Source organism: Leishmania braziliensis, chromosome 16 (genome assembly GCF_000002845.2).
Source record: "Leishmania braziliensis MHOM/BR/75/M2904 complete genome, chromosome 16".
NCBI classification, from domain to species: domain Eukaryota; phylum Euglenozoa; class Kinetoplastea; order Trypanosomatida; family Trypanosomatidae; genus Leishmania; species Leishmania braziliensis.
In genome coordinates, this window is record NC_009308.2 from 444,879 (window position 1) to 460,506 (window position 15,628).

A 15,628-nucleotide genomic window follows, 5' to 3' on the forward strand; every position below is an offset into this window, starting at 1 on the left:
TTTTTGGGTGAAAGGGAAGGGGTTAAGGGCGAAGACGATCCAATGCGCGCAAGTGGCAGCGGCGCGAAAGGCTGGAGTCAATAAAGGCAGAGCGAAGTGAAAAGCGTGAGAATGCCGTAAAACGACCTCTTCGTCAGGGAGGGAGGAGGTGTATGTGGTGGTGCATGTACGCTCCTGGCGTAGCAGCAGTGCCGCAACGAGCGAGGTGGAGGGGAGGAGGACAGATGAGAGAGTGGGTGAGGGCGGATTAGGCCGACAAACCGTCACGAACGTATGCGTAAGGGCGAAGGGGGGGGGGGGGAACAGAGGAGATGCTGAGACGGCGTGAGGAGGAGGGGATGGTGGTGGCGGGCAAAGGATGAAGCAGGCGACTGGTCGCACTACATCTTTACCATCGCACCACCCGCCTGCAGAGGCGATCTCGCTTCAACACTGTGTGTTTGCCCTTTCTGAGTGGAGTGATTGAGGCTCGTGCGGGAGGGCGACAGTTTTGAATGTTGTGTGTCGATACAAGAGCGCGCGCGCACACACACACACACGGGTATGCGCGATTTTCAGCACCGCAGATGTCTGTTCCGCGTATCGTGAAGTTGTACAGCGCTATACGTGGTGCCTCTTCTTCCTCTTACTCGCTCAATTCCGCCACACCAACGGAGTGGAGAGGCAAAGAAAAGGACAAGGGGCCTCTTCTGTTGCTGCCACATTGTTGTAGCTCGGCGCAGCTACGCGTCAGAGTCGTTCTCGCTCTCGAAATCATCGCTGTCGGAGTCGGCGCGGGTGCGTTTGCGCTCACTGCCGACGGTCGCTGCTGCGGTAGGTGTCTTGAAGGGGTCCAGCCACAACTGCACCTCTTCCTCCACCGACTTCGCGTACTTCTCGTTGATGAACAGCATCTGCGCCGTCAGTGACGAGGCCGCGCTGGTGTTTTGAAAAATAACAGACACGCTTCCTCGGTTGGCGTTTGAGTTGCCGACCCTCATTATTATTTCCAGCGCGGACGGGTCGCGGCACGCCACCATCGCCCCGCGCTCTGCTTCCACACCCTTGAGCAGTGACTTCAGCTGCACGTCCGCCATATGGCGCATGGGGCACACTGAAGAGCAAGAACGAGGAGAGCGGAAGTCGATGTGTCGTATGGGCGTTGCGGGGTAGTGGAAAATTGAGAGGTGAGGCGTGAGGAGGAGATGGTGGTGTGTGCGTGGGGGGGGGGGGGGGAGGTGATTGCATGGACATGAGTGTGTGTGCGCAGGCGAGATGCTCGATTTCTTCGTGACCCAAAACGACTCCAATTCACAGGGGTCCGCCTGACTGACGATGATCGACTGACCTCGCAGCACCCCTATGCTTCTTTCCCCGCCCTTGACAGTCAATCGATTGCGTGTTCATTCTCTCAACGTGTCCACTCCCTGCCGCAGCACAGGAGGCCAACCCCTCGCTCGACCCTCCCCGCCCTGCCACAGCCGCTCCCATCGCGCGGTGCGAGGCAGCCGCAGGCACACGCGGTGCAGCACTGCGCAGACGCAACGCCATCCAGGGCATGGCCGCCAGCGTCACTAGCGATACATCGCTCCGACCTCCCCTACGACGCAGGTGCCCGACCCTGTCACCGCCAGAGCTGGCTCAGCATTGAGAGAGATGGAGGGAGGGCTGTCGGGCACCCCCACCCGCAGAGCGGTGGGTGCTGGGTTGGTGGGATGCGGCGCGCTGAGGCGTTCCCTCGTCATCAGAGGTCACACAGCGGTACAGAGCAGCAGCAGAAAGAGAGGAGGGCGAGAGCGAAGCTTCAAGAGTGAGGAACGGCGAAACTCACACTCACACCCACACACACACACATCAGAAGGCTGCCTTCACCAACTCCCGTGTGGTCTACAGACGCTTGTAGATGCGCGCGAAACACCCCTACATCGCCAGCTGCTTTCTTACGACGATGGGGTGACGCGGATGTGTATGCTGGGCTGAACCCTTCACCTGACAGCAGCAGAGAAACGCCACAACGCCCCGATGAATGCAGACGAGTACTGCGAGTCGTCGAGGGAGGGGGGGGGGAGAGAGGAGAGAGAAAAGCGTTGCCAAGGCGCCACTTCTATGTACACAGGAGAGGAAACATCATGGAAAAGGGAGGTAAGACAGCGAGTGAAGAAGACGTGGGCCAGTCGGAGAGAAAAACAAAACGGCATGGCTGAATGATGCGTGCGTGGAGCAGGACACGCCTGTGAAGAGGGATGAGGACTCTGAATGCCGCGACTGCCTGGGGCCCCAGTGCTTTCTTGGCGGGGAGCAAAGCTGCTGCTGCAGGTGCCATTGCCCTGTCAGCCTTCCTCCACGCGCCTATTGAGGAGCTCTTGCCGGCTGGAGGCGAGGTAGTTTCGGATTTCATCCGCCTGCATCTTCTTGAAGCCCAGCGCCTGGTCCTGGCGCAGCAATGCGCGATGCAGAGCCTCGTCAGCGACAAGGTCACGCGTGACCTCGGGCTGCAGCTCGAGGCCCATTGCCTCGTACCTCAGCTGACAGAGACGCACGTGGCGGTACACCTTCGCCATCGCCTCTAAAATACTGCCGGCATACAGCCGCTGCAGCCTCTCCACATCCATCCGGTCCGCCTGCTCTTCCTCCCCCAGTAAGAAGATTTGGTAGAGCTGCTGTTGGATGAACGAAAAGTGTGCAAGGCGCCTCTCTCGCTCCTCCTCCTTCGCCGCCGCGGATTCCTGTGTCTCACGCGTCACCTGCAGCCGCCACGCCGCAATCCAGTGTGGCACCTCGACGTTTTCAATCTCCTTGCGGTCCCGGGGCTCCTCGGCGAAGGACAGAGATCGGCGGTGCAGCACCTCCTGCAACTGCGTCACGCCGAGCAGAAAATGGTAGTAGTCGTTTCGTATGCTCCAACGCCACACCACCTCCTCTTGCGCCACGCTAAGGGTGTTCACGTAGCGGAGGGCCTCCATGACGGGCAACAACATCTTTTTCACACTCCACACCATCTGTGTCAGCTCTTCCTGCTCATGGCGCACGAGCTGGTGGCGGAGCTCGCGTTCCCACAGGAGCAGCTTGCACCCCAGCTCCCCGTAGTTCGTCGTTGGCGTTGAGAGCTGTTGTGCGGTGGTGTCGGTAGATTGGGTCGCCACCGCTGGCGCGGCGGTTTTGGCGACTGAGCGACGACGGTGAAAGGGGCGACGGAAGCATGCAAAGTACCCGCTACCAGCTGGCGTGGTCTCCTCCGTGCTTTCCACAGTGGCGCTGTCATCGCTGCTGTGAGGTGCCTCATCCGGCGCCTCCGTGGCACAGAAGTTTTTCAGGTCGTAGCCGAACGCTGCTTCTCTACCTTCATGTTCGTCCAGCATCGAAGGCGAGGCTGCTCCAAGGGCCACCGGGGGGCTTCGGTCCTGCGACTGCTGCGATGAGATGCACAGCATCGCACAGCGGGTCTGAGTACGTCTGCGTGTGGTCAAGGGATGCTGGTGAAAGTGGTGGCGTGAGCGAAGAACGAGAAAGCTAACCAACAAAACGAAATACTGCGACGCACAGACCAGTGCCACTGCAGGCGGCTGAGTAGCGAGCGCGGGTGTAGCAGGTGAGCCTCTCTGGCGTAGAGATGAGCAGACAAATGAGGGGCAGAGAGTGCGCGGGAGGGAGAGGGGAAGGGTGAGATGGGTGGAGAGGAGAGCAAGAAACAAATCTACGGCAAAGCAGGGTAGTGTGATGGTGGTGACCATGGTCGGAAGCGGCAGAGGGAGGCTAGAAAGCCACTCGAGTGGGCATGGATGCATGAACAGACTGCGTGTTACTTGCCTCTCTCCCTCAACCATCTTCACAGGCCACCGCTCCCCCTTTCAGTTCGCCCTCCACCACAGCCTGAGAGAAAGAAAAACATCGGAGGTCGCAGAGGGGGGGAGGGCCGAAAGGCAGAATGGTGTTGGAGTGACACACCAGAGCGCTACAGAGCTGCAGCGGCGCGTGCACGGTGGTGGGGTGTGTGAGAGTGGAGGGCGGGGAGGGAGGGAGGGAGAGAACGAGCAGAGAAGTGTGAGCGCTAAGGACACACACATTGGTCGCCAAGAGTCGCGGCAAAAACAAAATAGGAATGCAGCAGAGGAAGGCGGAGAGCCCAGCAGTAGAAGGAAAGGAGGGAAGGGGAAATGAAGTTGGGAAGAGGATGCGCTCTAGCGGCTTTCTCCACCACCACACGGTATGTACCCCCCCCCCCCCACACACACACCCGTACATCAGAGGTACCTTCGAACTTGCGCATCCACGATTGCGGCGAGGTGGGCCAGTAGCGCCATGTGGCTCATCGCCATCGGCTGCCCCTGCCCGGCGACCGACGCAAGTGGTGACAATGCTGCTGCAACAAGAGGCTCACCTCGAGGCCTCTTCAAGGTCCGTTCATCGTCGTCGCATGGCGAGTCTGCCAGACAACAGTACCGCTTAACTTCCAGAACAGTATCGCGCACCTCTGCCACCTCTGCAAGGAAGAGGCGGAGGTCGGCACGCAGGGCGGTCGACGTGGCTGCGGATGCCAAACACGATGCAAGCGAGGGCGGCAGCGGCTCCGTGGACTGCTGGCGCTCTGGGCCTGCTGCGGTTGCGGCGGCGGCGACCAGGTACGAGAGGACCCGCACCAGAGAGGCGCAGAGTGTGCCCCACGACTCGCTGACGACGCTGCCGTTGCTACACCGTAGAGTACCCCCACCCTGAGACCGAGGCCTCTTCGTTCCGATCGTCTCCGTTGCTTTATACTCCATCCCTGCCAGCCTTGGGACCGCGCTGAGCTGACGTGGCGCATCGTCGGCGCCGGCACTACTCATATGTTGTCCTTCGATTACTGCCGACTGTGTGGGCGCTTGGCGCGTCTGTCTGTCGGGCCTGCACAGCAGCATTGCCTCCGCGCACTCCTTGGTCAGCGTCATGAGCCACGGCAGGAGGAGTCTAAAGCTGTCCGTGTTAACAGAGCCGAGGAGGAGTCGGTGGGTGACCGGCAGTGGGCACGCCGGGTCCAGCATGCGGTAGCGTATGAGCTGCGCAGGGGTGGGGAGCTGCAAAAGAGGTGTGTGAGACGTGCGCGCAACGTCTCTTGACTTATCGCTGATCAGCGGCAGTGGAACCGCAATGCTAGTTGGGAAGGTCCACGGTGGGGGATGGTCATCAGAGCACTTGTGGACCCTACAGGGGTCGTACGAGGAGGGATGCACATCACGCCGAGAGTTGTCACGCCCGCCCTGGTTCATCGTCTCGGCTGCGCTGGCGTTCCCGTCAGCATCCTCGCTGCTGCCGCCAAAGTCTGACGGAGATGCGGTGGCTGCCCACAGCTGCAGCAGTTCCCCCAGTGAGTAGAAGACCATGCCCGGGTGCAGCTCCAACAACGATGTTGCCAATGGCAGGGCAAATTTTCCGGTGTCTGCGTGAAAACTCGTCGACCCTTCTGATATGGGTGAGCATCCAGCAACCAGGAAGCCGTTGTCGGTCCCCACCGCTGCCGCGGCTGCGCCTTGGCGCCACCACGAGAAGATACCCACTGCAGCTTCCGTGAGGCACTGGAGCAGATGACACTGCTGCTGGAGTCGCTGCTGCAGCTGCAGTTCTTCTCGGTAAACGCGCATGAGCTCTTGCTGCTGTGCGATGTGTGGCATCGGAGCCGAGGGGGACGAGGGGGGAGAAAAACTCATGTGAATCGTCGGGGAGGGAGGGAGGGTGTGTGACGTAGTTTCGTGACGCGAAGGGTGATGCCGAAAGGGCCGTGAGTCAGGCGTATGTCTGTGTGTAGGTGTGCAGTGGCGAGCAAAGAAGGCGGTTGGGCAGAGAGGGAAGATCGTAGAAGAAGTAGATGCTGACAGGAGCGCAATCAGCTACAGCAGCTGGTCATGGAGACACAGCTCAACGACCCACACAAACAAGCAGACAAGCACGCTCACAACTTCTCGGATGAGAGAGGGGGAGGTGGGATCACTCAGCAATCGACGACAGCAACGAGGAGTGCAGAGGAAGACGCCTTGCCGATCCTGTCGGCCGAAGCAGCGGAGCGGGGGGGGTTGGCTGCGTTACCTTTTCTGTTTTCAAAGATGAAGATGAAGCGACGAAGGAAAAATGAAAGAGAGAGAGCGCCGACGCGCGCCTCGTGGGTGCCCAACAGGCAAAGACAGGGGTGTGAGCGAAGAAGGGAAGGGCGAGGGCGGCAGCGAGCCTCCACACCAACACCCCCAAGCGAGCGCAGATCCGCTGGTCACGCAGACAGCTGCAGACCAACAACCACGCACACGCACTCCGCGCTCACTTGTCAATCCCCATGCCATCCGCCACCCCCCTCATTCGCATCCGTCGTACAATGCATCTTCTTTGGTCTTCTGGTGCTCCCCTCGCCTGCTTCTTTCGCGCAGTTTGCCTGCATGGGCTCACAGAGGAGGGAGAGGATGCAAAGTACACGTAAAGGAGAGGGCGTCCGCGCCCACATCTACGAACTCGAGTGGGAGAGACGGCAGTGGTGAGAGAGAGGGGCAGGGGAGAAGGCGGGCGGTCAATCTTAGTAGTTCAGCTTTGTGCGGCGCCAGTGGCGGCGCTTCTCGTTCCACTTAATGCGATTGCCCGTGCGAAGGCGAATCCAGTAGGGCACTGGCTTGTTCTGGTTCATCTTCTTCGCGTACTTCTTCTTCACCGCGAGGGGCTTGAAGCGGCCCATGATTGTGCGGTCGCGGAGAAGGGGAGGAGGTCGGTGTGGAGGGGGTTGTTGAAAGTGATGAGGGGTCCACCACACAGACGAAGACACACACACAAACGCACACGCACACGCACGAGGCAACAGCAGTGGTAGCGCTGATATGGCTCTCAGTCTCGCTCTCTATTGCACGGGTAGGTGGAGATTTTGTTGTTGTTGTGAGAGAGCCGAGGCGTATGTGAGTGTGTGTGTGTGTGGATGGATGAATGGATGGGTGAAGAGGAGAGCGGGAAGGGGGGAGAGGGTGATGAGAGGATGACACACGAAAAGTAAGCATGCCGTGGCCACGTCGGAAGCAAAGGGAGGGAGGGGAGAAGGGAAAGCGACGATGTGCATGTGCGGCTGCGGCTGATGCTGGTGGAGCTGTTGCAGAAACCCTGACTCCTCTCTGTCTTACAAGGCAACGAGAGAGAGAGAGAGAGAGGCGGCTGTAGAGCATGTGACGTGCAGCATACAGGAGAGGGGCTGCATCGGTGGGTTGGGAGTGAAAGGGTGTGCGCGATGGTTGTTGCTCCGCGTGAATATGTACAGACACCCCGTGCTACGCCCTCTCTACCATCTCCTGCAGCTTCCATCCCACTGGTGGAGTGTGGTCTCACCGTCTCTTTAGTGACGTTCTGGAAGGGTCGCCCAACACCAAAAACACCAATGCGGCCAGCGAACAAGCAAAGCACAGTTGCATACGCGTGCACACACCCACACCCACACACTCACGCAGGCATGTCCAAGGCCAGTGACACCCTCTCGCGTGCTCATACGTGCACATCCTACTGGGAGGCAAGTGGAGCGAAGAAGGGTGGGTGGGTGGACGGTCATTGAAATATAGAGCACACCGAGGAAGAAAGGGAGGCGACGACAACAAGTCAATGACAACAACAGAAATGAGGTCGGGGTGGGGAAAACACCGCAACATGGGCTATGCACGCCACCTTTCACCCACACACACACACGAGTCCATCTCGCCCCCCTTCTCCTCCCGTCCTGTCGCTTACGCCGCCAAGCAGCTTTTCCCTAGTCCCTTCTCCCCGCCCCCCCCCAAGCGGTGAACAAGGGAGTGGAAGGCCCGACATGGCCGCTTGCAAGGGATAGCGAGAGGATATAAAATGCACACATCTGCTAATGATGGGCGACTCGTTCACGTGGCTAACAGCTCGTTACTGCACCAGCACACTGTCGCTCACTAAGCGCGACTGTTGGCTGAAGTGCACCGCTTGGCCGGTCTGGGTTGACACCACCTCCATTACACCAACGTGCGCGATGACGACTTGCGAAGAAAGTGCGACGTGGATCGGGAAGAAGAGCTCCTCACCGTTGACGCCGTGCTCGTTGTCCACGGTGATCTCTATGTTGCCGTTCGCGTTCTGGTGACCATCCACGACGTCGATTGTCCAAATCACGTGCTGACCGTCCACCACCTGGTACGTGCCCGTCGATGGCTGCACATCGTGCGGGCTGGCGCCGTAGAGGGGGATGGCCAAACGCACCGGCTGCAGTGGCGCCATGTTCGGGTCAGCCAGCTCGTACTCGATCGTAATGCTGCTTGACTCCGGCCAGCAGGTGAAGCTGATCGGGGCAGTGATGGAGGGGTCGGAGAGACGCCACCGTAGAATGGTGACCGGCTGCTGGACCGGGAACGGCTTGCCATCCGCCATGGTGAGCACCTGGTCACTGGCAAACAGCGTCTTGTTCACCTTTGCGTGCGCACGGAACGTAAAAGCTTCGCTCACCGGTGCCAACATGAGCTTGATGTGATCCTGCTGCGGGTCCGCCACGAGAACGGTGAGCTCACCCTTGATGTCTATTGACGTCGCCTCGCCATCGCGTTGCAGCGCTGCGCTCATCTTTTCTTCAATGGTGATGTTCACCGCCTCCTGCGGTACCACGGCAACAGGCAGCTCCATGGCGTTATGCCTCATCACCCCCAGCTCACTCGCCCCACCAGGAGCGCCTGGCGCCTGAGATGCCGGAATGCCCATCTCCTTCTGGATCTTGCTGCTGATGTCGGCTTTGCGTGCCTTGCTAAGGCACATACCGCTGCGCGGCGCTGTAGACATCTTAAGGGGGGCGGACGTGTGCGAGTTCATCACCGCTGAAGGCGCCGGGTACGTCGTCTCCATGCCACCATCACTGGCGTACATGTTCATGCTGCCACCAGCGATAGTGCTGCTGCCGAAGCCGCCGTAGTTCGGGTCGTCAGAGCTGATGCCGCCGTACGCGCCACCAGATGGGCCGCCGCCAGACATGCGCCGCTCGCGCATCTTGCGCGCGTGCTCAGCCGTAATCTTCTTCGCCTCTGCCATTTGCCGCTGCTTCTCCTCCAGTGCAATGCGTTCCTCGTAGGAGTCCATCCCGAGGTACACGCGAATCTGCTCCACTGTGCTGTTCTCGCGCTTTCCACACACCACTACCTCGTCGAGGGCGAAGAACACCTCAAACGAGTGAGCTTCCAGCGAGGCCTCTGTGATGCCCTCGGGTATGTACTCAGGAATCAGCCGACCCATGAGCTGCAGCGTGGCCAGGTCCTCGACGATGTTGCTCTTCGTTGTTGTGACCAACACCAGGAAAAGCTCCTCAATGGGCTGGTAAACGTAGCGCACCGTGCCGGCGTCGATGTACGTGACTTGCTTGTTCATGGACGACTCGAGCAGCCGCGGAAAGGCAGAAAGAAGACCTTCGATGCGGACGCGGCTGATGTCGGTGAATTGGCGCGCAAGCACGATGCGGCCCTGCTTGCTCACAACTCCGGCAGAGATGACAGTCATTTTCGCGACCAACGGCAACTAGGGGAAGGCCTGCAATACTGAGGGAGAGAGGGAGCAATGCGACAGCGAAGGCGAGGGGCGTTAGACCACCGATCGTGTGTGTGTGTGTGTGTGTGTGTGTGCCCGCTGGAAACAAACGAATAGGGGACACCCCAAAAAAAAACCTAAATGACACGCTGGTGCAATGCGCGGCTATGACGGATGCTGCTGTCCGTCGTCGTTGTCCGTTGTCGCACCCGTTGTTAAAGGGGGCCCCCATGCGATAGTGTGGTGTGGGGGGCGTGGAGCAAAAGGCGCAGGCAAGAGAGAGAGAGAGGGAGGGAGAGGGAGCACATCAAGGAGATACGCATAAGGAGAGGAGCTACACACACACATATAGATGCCTGCCTTCACCTGCTGAACGACGCGCGATGCAGCCGCCTCAGCTTGCTCTCTCACCATTGAGAAGGCCCATACGCCTACAGGCACCCTTTCCTTCTACCAAAAGATAGCGATGGCTTGCACAGTGCGTAGGGGGTAGAGGGTGGAGAGTAGGAAGAGACGGTGAAGGAGCCGTAAGGATAAGAGGTAAGTTGCCCCTCTCCTCTTCCTCCTTCATCTGAGCCCATCGGCTTTCCTGAGAGAGACCCGGTCTTCAGCTCTTCCTTGCCTTGGTGTTAACGACACGTCAGACCTTCCACCCTCTTCCCCCCTTTTTTCGCTACATCTCGTTCCTCCCCTCCTTCCCCCCTCTCTCTCTCGTTGGCTTCGTCGTTAAAAGCTTTCTTCATCAAGCACACAGCCACCCTATACGACGACACACCCGCGCACCACCGAGGAGGGAGGAGGGAGGAGGGAGGAGGGGGTGTGGAGGAAAAGAGAAGCCAGCGAAGTAGAAAATCTCACTACGCCGATGAAGCGAGGAGGACGAAGAAAAAAAAAAGGCGCAGGAATCTCGCATTTATCATCCTTATCAGCCAGCGGCCAGGGGCCACTGCAGTTGCCTCCTCCCCCCTCCCCCCTCTTCACGCTCGCGCAGGCGCCTACACGAGAGGCATACGGTGTTTTTCTCCTCCTCGACATGAAAGAGAGCGCGGCGGCGGCGGTGGCAGAGCACAGAGAGGGAGAGGCCCGATTGGAGGCGCTGCGACGCAAGGGGGGGGGGACGTCTTCGCCTCTCGCACTTTTCTCTCAACGCTGACGCCTATACGCTGAGGGCAACCGATTAGGCCCAACGCACGAAGGGTGGCGGTGGCGGCGGTGTGTGTAGTGGGAGGGAGGGGCGGGCAGACGAGGCTGGCGAGCCTCTTTTGCCTTCTTCCCCCCTCCCTCTTGTGCGTGTCATCGCCGGCATGGCACCTTCGCTACTCACGTCGGAGGTGGTGACGCGTCGTTTGGCGCGACTGACTCGCCCGTGGGGCAGCGGTGACTGTCAGTTCATCATCGCTTTGCTGCGCCTTGAGGTTGCTCAGTGGCGGAAGGGTGGAGGCCTGGCTGCGGCTCGGTTGTCACCATCGTAGGCATGCTCACGTGGATCGACGTGGGATTTACCTCGCCGTGTCGCTCATTCTCCGCTGTGGCCGCCACGGGCACATTTATCACCCCAGCAGCCGTCTTCGGCCCAGTGGTGTCTGGCGCAAGGGTGGAAAGATCGGTCATGGACACCGCAGCACCCATGTGCAGCCCAACGTTCACGCTTGGCGGCACCGCGGGTGAGGGCTGTGCTAGCGACACACCATGGCAGTCCATCAGCTGTGTGCGCTTTGCCTGGAGCGCGTCTCCCCTGCCTTGATTGGGTTCGTTGTTGTCGTGATTCGCCATGTCGTCGTTCCCGTCCTCGCCGTCGTACTCCTCGTCCATGCCGACGGAGCCCCTGTACGCATACGCATCCTCCTCAAACCATGTCATCCCGCGGTCCCAGTACCGCTCCACCACGAAGTCTGTGCCTTTCATCGCTCGCAGCTCAGCTGCGGCGTTGATGATGGCGAGCCGCTGATGCTTCGGCTGGTAGCGCATGGTCATGCCGGGCTTACGGGGCAGGAGGTGACTCAGGAAGGGGTTCCGCGTGGCGTCGAAGAGAAGCTGGTTTAGCGTGACGCGCTCGTAGCTGTCGAGGGCGCCCTCCTCCTGCACCACGCTGTTGCGGGTGTTGGGGCTGCATCGCTGCTCCACTGCGTCAGCTTCGGTCATGTACGGGTTGTCAGAGTCATCATGCAGCTGAGAGGGAGGGGCTGCAGCGCCAGCCGATGCAAAGAGAGGTGAGGCGCGGTCGTTCGTGTCTGTGCTGCCGCCAGACGCCGCCGTGGCACGTTTGGCCGGGCAACGGCGCCATGGCGTCGTAATTGTCAGCGCCGACGTCGCCTGCGGCCCCGCGTGGTGGCTGCGGAGGCGGTTGGCGTCCCGCGTAAAGTGTCGCGCATTCGCCAGCGACGCCGTCCACTTGTCGGTCTGCACGTAGACGTAAACCGTCAGCACCACACCGGTGCTCAGCGCCAGCGAGCACATCACAACACCGCCCTTGTGACCGCGGAGGCTCATGAGAAGCACGCCGCACGTCTCGGCAAAGCAGTACAGCCACATGACGCAGCGGATAACCTGCGCCGCCATGCCAAAGTCGGTGCAGTCGTGCGCCGGCGACAGAGTGGGGCGGTAGCGGTCGTACTGCTTCGCGCGCTGACTCCAGTAGCGTACAAAGAAGTAGCAGACAACGAGGAGGCCCAGCAGCGGCGCTGTCATGTGGTAGAGGAGCCCCATGGAGAGCACCATCAAGTCGAAGCTGAGCAGCCGCGGGAACTCAAACTCACAAGGGAGAAAGAGGGCATCGTAGTTGCGCTGGACATGCGCCCGACCGCGGAGGAGCAGAGCTTTCAAAATTCCTACTGGGTCAAGCATGTCGACCCACGTGGAGAGGCATGTGGCAGTGATGACCTTGGCGTAGAAGTAGCCGTTGCTTGGCGAGATGCAGGAGACAAAAAAGTTGATGATGGCGTCCTGGTCGGGCTTGGCAAGGATGTCTGCGAGGCGGCTCACGGCACCTTGGAAGGCAGCCTGAAAGATAACGGCTGTCACGACCATGAAGACGTACTGCAGGTAGAGCTGGCCGCCGTCGCACTCGGCGCGGTTGAAGGCGCCCATCGCGCGGACCAAGAAACGAATGATGTGCGGCAGGGCAACGTTGAGGAGGGCGAGGGCACCGACGGGCAGGTAGGCATTGAGCAACGACCGCAACCACTTCGGCAGCTCGGCGTACTTGCGCAGCACCGTGATGCTTGAGATGGTTGACAGCTGCTCCAGCGAGCCCAGGATACTGATCGGAATGGACCAGGTCAGGATCAGAAAGACGTACAGCACAAAGATGAGGAAAAAGCGCACCCAGAGCACGCAGCGGCCGGTGGTGAGACTGCTCTGGAAGATGCGGCCCGGCGGCCCGGCAATGGTGGCGGTCAAGGGCGAGAAGAGACCGCCAAAGCGAGCTGTGAAGAGCTGTCGGAATTCGTGTGCGCACAGTGCGTCTTTGAATACAACGAAGGCCGCGCCAGCGGCCTGCTGCTGTGGCACCCGCTCCAGCGCCATATTCATCTCCCGCACACAGCGGAAAAAGACAGCCTCGTAGTACGGCACGGCCGGCATCTTGTCGCAGCAGCCAGGAAATGGGGCGCGCATCATCAAAACTGCATCGCTCCCGTTGTCAGCGTGGTTGCCGTGCGCAGCTGCCACCTCGCTGAGGACAACATCATCGCTGCTCACCACCACATTTGACGCTCGCCCTGGAAAGAGTCGAACGCCGCCGCTGCTGCTGACTCGCCGCGTCGTGGCAGATGCCCGTGTCTGGTGCCGCAGCATCAGGCGACGCCGCAGCGCCTTCTCGTCGGCGATGGCTTCTTGCAAGTTAGCCATGGCCGCCTCAGTCTCTGCGATGATTTCAAGCGTTCCGAGCGGCGGTTCACGCGTGATCAAAATCTGCTCCACGTTTTCTGGCTTTGTGAAGGCGGCGTCGGAGCGGCGAACGACGTAGTAGTGCATGCCAGTGGCGGAGAAGAGGCAGTTCAGCCCTGGACACTCGCACACAGTGTAGCTGCCCTCATTGTCATCCACCTCGGCGAAGTCGCCGCTGTTGTCGAGCGGCGCTGGTGGATTGCTCGTGGCCCCGCCACCCTGCGAGCGGGCTCCGGCGCTGGGGCTCGATGTCGCCGTCGCAGACAGCGAGTTTGACGTTGAGGGGGACGGCAAAGCATCCGGAAAGTACACAGAGAGCTTAAGGAATGCCTGGCGAAATGCGTGGTCAGTGCGGACGTCGGTGGAGTCGATCCCGCGAACACACACGACCCGGTAGCCGAGCGCGTGACGCATTTGGTTCGCCATCACGGCCTCGGCATACTTCCCCACATTCTTGAGATAAAAGAGAGTGAGGCCGACAAGCACTACGCAGAAGCACAGGTTCAGCATCCCCACCCCCGTCCACCTCGAGCTGCGTGGGTTGATGTTCAGGACCGTCAAGTCGTAGAGGCCGTGCAGCGCCACTACACCACACCCGAGACCGTCACCACGGTAGTAGCAGTACGGCTTGCGCAGCTCGCACTCCGTCTGGTTGTTGTCCTGGCTTTTGCAGTCGTGGATATCGCGCTGAATGAGGGTGCTCTCCATGTAGTCGTCGTTCTGCGCAATCACCATGATCCACACGGTAAAGATTTCACCGAGGAACATGAGGGAGAAGAAGAACTTGAGGGTGAAGAGGTAGACGGCGACGAGGGGGTCAACGGCGGTCTTGGGTAGCGTCGTCAAAGATCCTGTTGTGTCGGGTGATCGGGGCCGGCTCCATGACTCTTCCACGGCTCCGTAGTACCGCGGTGAGGGCTTGCCCCGGGGAGAGAAGGCTGACGAGCCCGCCGCAGCTGAGGCCTCGTCTCGGCTGTCGCCCTCCGACCCTGGTCGAGCAAAGCGACTCCTGTTTCGGTGCCGATACGCGGAGAAAGGCGGCACCCAAAGTGGTACGAAGGAGCGATCGCTTGTCTGCCGCGTTGGGGAGGAGGGGGTCTGGTAGTGTATCGGCGAGAGCGCGCTGTCTTTGCGGTCGCGAAGCGACGGCTCCTCGATACTGATCCAGTCTTGCCACGTTGGCCGAACAAAGAAGGTGGAGAGAAACGGCAGACTGATGCCAAGCCGCTTGCGTCGTGTGACGGAGTGGCCATTGCTGCCGTGTGGATGTATCGTGTGCTCGGCGAAGACGGTTTCAGTGAGCGGTGAGGGAGGTGGCGGCGACACATCGAGCAAGCCCTCCCGCGCTACGCGCTGCGCCGCTGCGACGGCTGCCGCAGAGGCGGCATTCGTGAGCGGCGTTGGCTCGATAGTGTGGTTCGGTCGATAGAATCGCTTGATCCAGAGGATGGGGGTATAGTAGAGGAATGCCATGCACCCGCCCAACACGGCGAGTAAGGCGCCGCCGACGATGAACGATATATAGATGCCTTGGTCATCGTACTTGGCATTGGCGGGGAGGGGGGCTAAGTCGCTCATGGTGGAGGAGTCCTAGCAGAAACACAGAAAGGAGAGGAGGGGGAGCTAAGGAGGCTGGGCTGCGTTGTTCAGTGTTGCACGTTCACGCGACTATCGACACCCACACGCGGAGAGGGGGGGGGGAGCTGAGAGAGAAGGGCGTACTTTCCAAGGTGTTCACCTACTCACACTGCAAGAGAGCGACGAACGATCTACAGAGAAAAAGAGAGGAGCGGCAACCAACGGCGACCGTGTACAACGACAGCAGTCGGCAGTGCGATGGTCACAGTAGCAAAGCGCAGCACGGCCACTGCCACAAGAGAGAGAGAGCGATAACGAAGTCCGAGCAGAATAGAGACACAGATGACTGCATAGGGCGCAGGAAGGAGGGGAGCGATGGAGAGGAGGGGAGGAGGAGGTAAGGGGAAAAAATGACGCGCTACACAGAAGGGAAGAGGCGAGACAAGAGGTCAGGGGAGGGGGGGGGTGCGGGGTCAGCAACAGCTGCGAAGGCGATGGCCGTATGGGGAGGGGTTGAGAGAGCGAGCTGGATCGGGTGTGTAGACGTAAGAAGAGAGAGAGAGTAAGCGAAAGGGTCGCTGGTACCTTCACCGTAGGGTCCGCTATGAGTGATGGTGCGTCCGCTGCGAGAACAATGAAAGCGCGCGGCAGTGGCGGAGCGGGGGGGAGG

At 60.2% G+C, this 15,628-nt stretch overlaps 6 protein-coding genes across 6 annotated transcripts; all 6 read right to left on the reverse strand.

Moving 5' to 3' along the window:
• Positions 1 to 722: 722 nt before the first annotated feature.
• On the reverse strand, positions 723 to 1,085 carry LBRM_16_1180 (hypothetical protein; the record flags this gene model as incomplete). The annotated part of the gene is made up of 1 exon (XM_001563670.1): positions 723 to 1,085. One exon carries the CDS (start codon positions 1,083 to 1,085, stop codon positions 723 to 725), a length of 363 nt encoding a protein of 120 aa, XP_001563720.1.
• Positions 1,086 to 2,309: 1,224 nt separating this feature from the next.
• Positions 2,310 to 3,338, reverse strand: LBRM_16_1190 (conserved hypothetical protein; the record flags this gene model as incomplete). Its single annotated transcript, XM_001563671.1, has 1 exon — positions 2,310 to 3,338. One exon carries the CDS (start codon positions 3,336 to 3,338, stop codon positions 2,310 to 2,312), a length of 1,029 nt encoding a protein of 342 aa, XP_001563721.1.
• An 882-nt stretch (positions 3,339 to 4,220) lies between these two features.
• LBRM_16_1200 (hypothetical protein, unknown function) lies at positions 4,221 to 5,660 on the reverse strand (the record flags this gene model as incomplete). The annotated part of the gene is made up of 1 exon (XM_001563672.2): positions 4,221 to 5,660. One exon carries the CDS (start codon positions 5,658 to 5,660, stop codon positions 4,221 to 4,223), a length of 1,440 nt encoding a protein of 479 aa, XP_001563722.2.
• An 851-nt stretch (positions 5,661 to 6,511) lies between these two features.
• LBRM_16_1210 (putative 60S ribosomal protein L39) lies at positions 6,512 to 6,667 on the reverse strand (the record flags this gene model as incomplete). The annotated part of the gene is made up of 1 exon (XM_001563673.1): positions 6,512 to 6,667. The coding sequence occupies one exon, from the start codon at positions 6,665 to 6,667 to the stop codon at positions 6,512 to 6,514; it is 156 nt and encodes a 51-aa protein (XP_001563723.1).
• A 1,190-nt stretch (positions 6,668 to 7,857) lies between these two features.
• LBRM_16_1220 (putative delta-coat protein) lies at positions 7,858 to 9,465 on the reverse strand (the record flags this gene model as incomplete). The annotated part of the gene is made up of 1 exon (XM_001563674.1): positions 7,858 to 9,465. The coding sequence occupies one exon, from the start codon at positions 9,463 to 9,465 to the stop codon at positions 7,858 to 7,860; it is 1,608 nt and encodes a 535-aa protein (XP_001563724.1).
• A 1,419-nt stretch (positions 9,466 to 10,884) lies between these two features.
• LBRM_16_1230 (conserved hypothetical protein) lies at positions 10,885 to 14,958 on the reverse strand (the record flags this gene model as incomplete). The annotated part of the gene is made up of 1 exon (XM_001563675.2): positions 10,885 to 14,958. One exon carries the CDS (start codon positions 14,956 to 14,958, stop codon positions 10,885 to 10,887), a length of 4,074 nt encoding a protein of 1,357 aa, XP_001563725.2.
• Positions 14,959 to 15,628: the final 670 nt, after the last annotated feature.